Source organism: Triticum urartu, chromosome 3A, assembly GCF_056163025.1.
Source record: "Triticum urartu cultivar PI428250 chromosome 3A, HENAU_Tu73, whole genome shotgun sequence".
In the NCBI taxonomy this organism is placed as follows: domain Eukaryota; kingdom Viridiplantae; phylum Streptophyta; class Magnoliopsida; order Poales; family Poaceae; genus Triticum; species Triticum urartu.
The window spans coordinates 522,921,431-522,925,988 of record NC_141875.1 but is presented as its reverse complement, the minus strand read 5'-3'; the positions used below and the strand labels follow the sequence as shown (position 1 = coordinate 522,925,988).

At 55.2% G+C, this 4,558-nt stretch overlaps 1 protein-coding gene across 1 annotated transcript; it reads left to right on the top strand.

Annotated features, from left to right (window-relative positions):
• Nucleotides 1-660: 660 nt before the first annotated feature.
• On the top strand, nt 661-1,750 carry LOC125548631 (Heavy metal transport/detoxification superfamily protein). Its single transcript, XM_048712198.2, has 3 exons — nt 661-777; nt 898-973; nt 1,070-1,750. Exons 1-3 carry the CDS (start codon nt 772-774, stop codon nt 1,432-1,434), a joined length of 447 nt encoding a protein of 148 aa, XP_048568155.2. The 5' UTR covers nt 661-771; the 3' UTR covers nt 1,435-1,750.
• Nucleotides 1,751-4,558: the final 2,808 nt, after the last annotated feature.

Here is a 4,558-nt window from a genome sequence, read left to right as displayed (position 1 = left end):
TTCTGATTTGACGATGCGGGAGAAGAAGAAAGCCCTGAGGAAGAAGGAAAGGATGATGCGGGGGGAGAGGAGGCGCTGAATCATGCGGCCTGGGGCGCACGCATCGTGGGGCACGATGCGACCGGCCCAAATTTGGGCTGGCGCACCGGCGCCTAGCAGTGGCCTTTTTGAAAGGCCCCAGACTTCGCTGTCGTTGGCACCGAAGGACGGGACAGTATCCACCGCCGTCGGCGGCAGCCACTCACCGAGCCACAGCCCTCACTAGCGAGACGTGCTGCCTCCGCATGCCGTCGATCCAGGGGGCGTTGAGCTGAATTGTTGAACGGCCAAGCAATCAGGCCTGCGGATCACGCGGCCCGCCCCCTTTCCCGCCGTTCTTCACTCGGACGAAACGCGGCACCGAGGAGGAGAGCCTCGGGATACCACACGCCAGTGGTTGCTTGCGGTTCCCATCTCCGCCAGCTTCGAATGGCGTTTTCTATAGCGCTGAATGTGGAGGGAGAACGAAGTAGTCGGTGCAGTTTGCAGTTGCACGTGAAATCAAGTCTTCGCCCCTCTCTCTCTCTCTCTCTGCCGACCTCGCAGCTCGACCTCCGTGCCCATGCTTCACGGGCACACCACATGCGAACGGAGCGCGTGCATATATAGTGGGACAACGGATACGCAACTTGACAGTTGACACGCAGCTCAGCTAGCTCCTCTTAGTACATTTGTCAAGAACTCCCCAACCCCAAGCCGTCGAGGGACCGAACGCAGAGCTTGCCAAGCAATATGACGGTAAGTAACCCAATCTCCCCTCTCACAAATGATTTGGTATCTAGGGAAAGTATTACTGGTTTATCATTTGGCCATTTTGTGTCTGATGTCATGATGCTGCTTTCGTCCATCACCTGCCAGATCGTGGAGATGTGCGTGCATATGTGCTGCGCCGGGTGCGAGAAGAAGATAAGGAAGGCAGTCGAGAGGTTAGAAGGTACGTAGAGTACCACAATCTTTCTATCTGAGATTATGAACAGATACGTGCTGAACGCATTCAGATGACAGTGATCTGATCTGGTCCGGTTTACAGGAGTGGACGCGGTGGAGATCGACATGGAGATGCAGAAGGTGACGGTGAACGGGGACGTGGACCAGAAGAAGGTGCTCAAGACGGTGAGGAGGACGGGAAAGCGCGCGGTGCTCTGGCCGACCCCCTTCATCGCCGGCGCGGGCGCCGGCGGCGCCGTCAACCTCCTCGCGCAGCAGCACCAGTACCACCCGGGCGGGGCCCAGATGTACGCGACCCACGCCTCGGGGCCCACGTCCTCGTACAACTACTACAAGCACGGATACGACGACTCGCGCCTCTACGGCGCCAACTCCGCCGTCGTCGGCGGCACCAGGGCCACCGATTACTTCAGCGACGAGAACACCGGAGGCTGCTCCATAATGTGATCCACGCGATCTCATATGGATGGGTTTTACTCTATGATTAAATCTTCTTCTTTCTGTCTCTGTAAATTAAGTACACTTTGCTGAAAAAAATCGCCAACAGATACAACGATCGCTCTCAAATAATCTTAAAATTTAGGACATACTGAGTAGCCATCTGAGTGGCACCCTACTTCCGAACGGAACAATATGCTGCTGTTCCTGTGGCGTGCCACTATACAAGCAACTTCAGCGCGGATTGGTGGTACAACAATGTAATATTCTTTGCTCCCATAGTTTATTCCCTGTGCAATAACCACGCGGTGAGCATATCATCCAACTCACCATCCACCCATACCGTTGCCAAGAATGCACTAGCTCAGCTGGTTAGGGCATCTCCAACACCGACCCTTAAACCATCCGCATATATTCGGACGTATTATGTCATCCAATTCACACATGTATTGGTTTGCAGGAAGGTCTGCACGCATTTTCTCCCGCAAACGGCAGACAGACATGGGGGCTTTGCGGGCGTCCGGACCACTGCCACGCCCGCGTCTGACTGCCTTGGCCCACCTAAACCCCTTCCTCGCCCGAAACAGTCAGCACCGCTCCACACCGTTAGTGCCGCATTCATGCCCGGCTAGAGCGGACACGACCTTTCACTCGCGCCGGCGTGAGAGCATCGCTTCCTGGTGCACGTGACTGCTCCATGTTCATACGGCACCACGGTCGTCCGTCCATCCGTCTGTCTTTCGCCCACATTAATGACACGCGGTTGCCGAGGAACCTACTTCAGCATCACCCGTCCGTCCGTCTACCGCCCACCATTGCCATTCGCCTGCTATATAAACTGCAGACCCGGCCATAGCCACATTCATCCACCTTCGGTCCTTTTCTCCTCTTCCGCACCACTCCGGCCATGGCCTCTTCGCGCTCCAAAGCTATCTGGGACGAACTATCACCGTAGCAGAAGAAGGACATGGTCGTCATTGCTGCCGACGACACCCCAATGGAGGACGCGGCCGAGGACGAGCCAGCGCTGTCCTCGTTGCTGGCGCCACCCTCGGAGGTGCATTGCACCATGACCGTTGGCGAAGACCAGCAAGCGGAGGAGCGGCTCAATGCCGATAAGGAGACCATGCCGGACGTGGACGTGGCGGAGCAGGCGGCACCGCTCAAGTCCTACCGCTCCGCCTGCCAGATCCACCTCAACCGATGGTGATACCGCAAGCGTCATGTGGAACTGGAGGTCGCCTATAAGGAGTTCGATGAGGCGCGGACCAGGTGTGGGCAAGACCAATGAGGAGGACGAGGACATCGCCGGCACTACCCCAGCCACGCCCCGCCACCACGACCATGAACCCAGCATGTCTACGGGCGCCACCAACAACGAAGAACTGTAGTGCACGGCAGGTCGCTGCCGCTCGGGTCCCATGAAGGTCACTGCTTCTCCTCTCCCATTGAAGCCAAGCTTGGTGGGCTGAACATCATCGACTGATTAGCTGCTTGGCGGTGACGTGGACGCGAACAACTTCACTTCGTGGGGCTCCGGAGGCGGAGTTGTAGAGCGCCAAGGCGAAAATGGGGAAAGCAAAGCTTCAGTTCTTGGGGCTCATGGCTGGACACGGGGAATGGGCATCGACGATCATTTAGATTGGGTATTATACCTCCAGAGTTGGACAAGCACCACTTTTAGTTGAAGTATGTCCGAAATGTAATGAATTTCGTCATGTTTATATGAAATCCACCGTGTTTGCATGAATCTCTTTCGGTTTATATGAAAATCTGTCCATGTTTACATGAATTTCATCTGGTTAGTTCGGCTTGTAGTTATGCGAGCAGTGTTGCATGACCGCCTTCATGTCCGCGGACTCCTCCCACCCCTCTCCGTGGATGAATGCGGGAGGAAATTCGCGGGTCGCCGTTGGAGATGCCCTTAGGCTTTTTAACGATGAAACTAGTCCATTCGAATTCAAGTCCCATGAAGTGCTAGACGTGTGGCATGAAACACTCTGGCCCTGACTTTTTTTGCAACTAAAGTTGCCATCCAAAAAGAAAAAACAAACCCTAAAAAATTGAGACCCGCCATCCGAAAAGTTGTCATGCTTGACAACTAAAGTTGCCATCCTCGCGTCACTAAAGTTGTCATCCTCGCGTCACTAAACTTGCCATAGAAAACGTTCAGAGTTATCATGTGTTCGTGCCACACACGTGACACTTATCAGGGTCCTTATCTTTCTTATTCTTTGGGTCTATGTAAGATTTTTAGATTTTTTGGTGATGGTCCTTAAGTCTCAACATTTATTGACTGAGTATCTCAGAGGTGCTCATATGATATACAGTTTCTAAATCTTAGAGCATCTATAGCCAGACTTGTCAAATCCAACCCTTGAAGCGCCCGCGAACGTGATCGGGCGTGTTCGCCGACAGTGACCGGTCATGTCTCAAATTAGCAACTCTGCATCTGCCTCTCTCATATTTCATCCGCTAGATCCATACACAGCATGCAAAGAAATCCTACGTACTACATACTACGTGCTACCCTAGCTAGTCTTCAACGTTGGAGATGTCCACGACGACGGCGTCGGGCGTCGGCTCGACAGGCGGGTAGGAGGCCTCGGCTCATCCTCCTCCTGCTCGACCTCATCTATGTAAGCCAGCATCTTCGTCTCCTCCGCGGCCTTCTGCGCCTCCATCTCCTGCCGGCGACGACGTCTGGCCTCTACAGCCGACTCCGACCAGAGGGAATCGAGGATGGCCTGCTACTCCGCCTGCAGATCCGCGTCACCGGTGTCACCCACATCCTCCTCCTCTGGCTCATCCTCCTCCTCGTCCTCAACCTCCTCCTCCTCCTCCTCCGGATCCACTGCATCTTAATGTAGCCCCGCGGTGATCCGGGCTTCGCACCTAGCCCGGATCTGCTCAAGGAGCTCGAGCCGGCGCTTCGGTGTTAGAATAGGCTCTCTCCTCACCTGGCGACGTGGGGGCATGGCTACTAGGTGGACGAGTGGAGTGGAAAGTGGCGGCGACGACGGACAGGAGGAGGAGGAAAATGTGGATAGATGGTAGGGTTTCGGTGCCACTGGACGACTTAAATAGCCGGGCTAGGCACGACGCGGCCCGCCAGAGCTGCGCCACGCGGCGC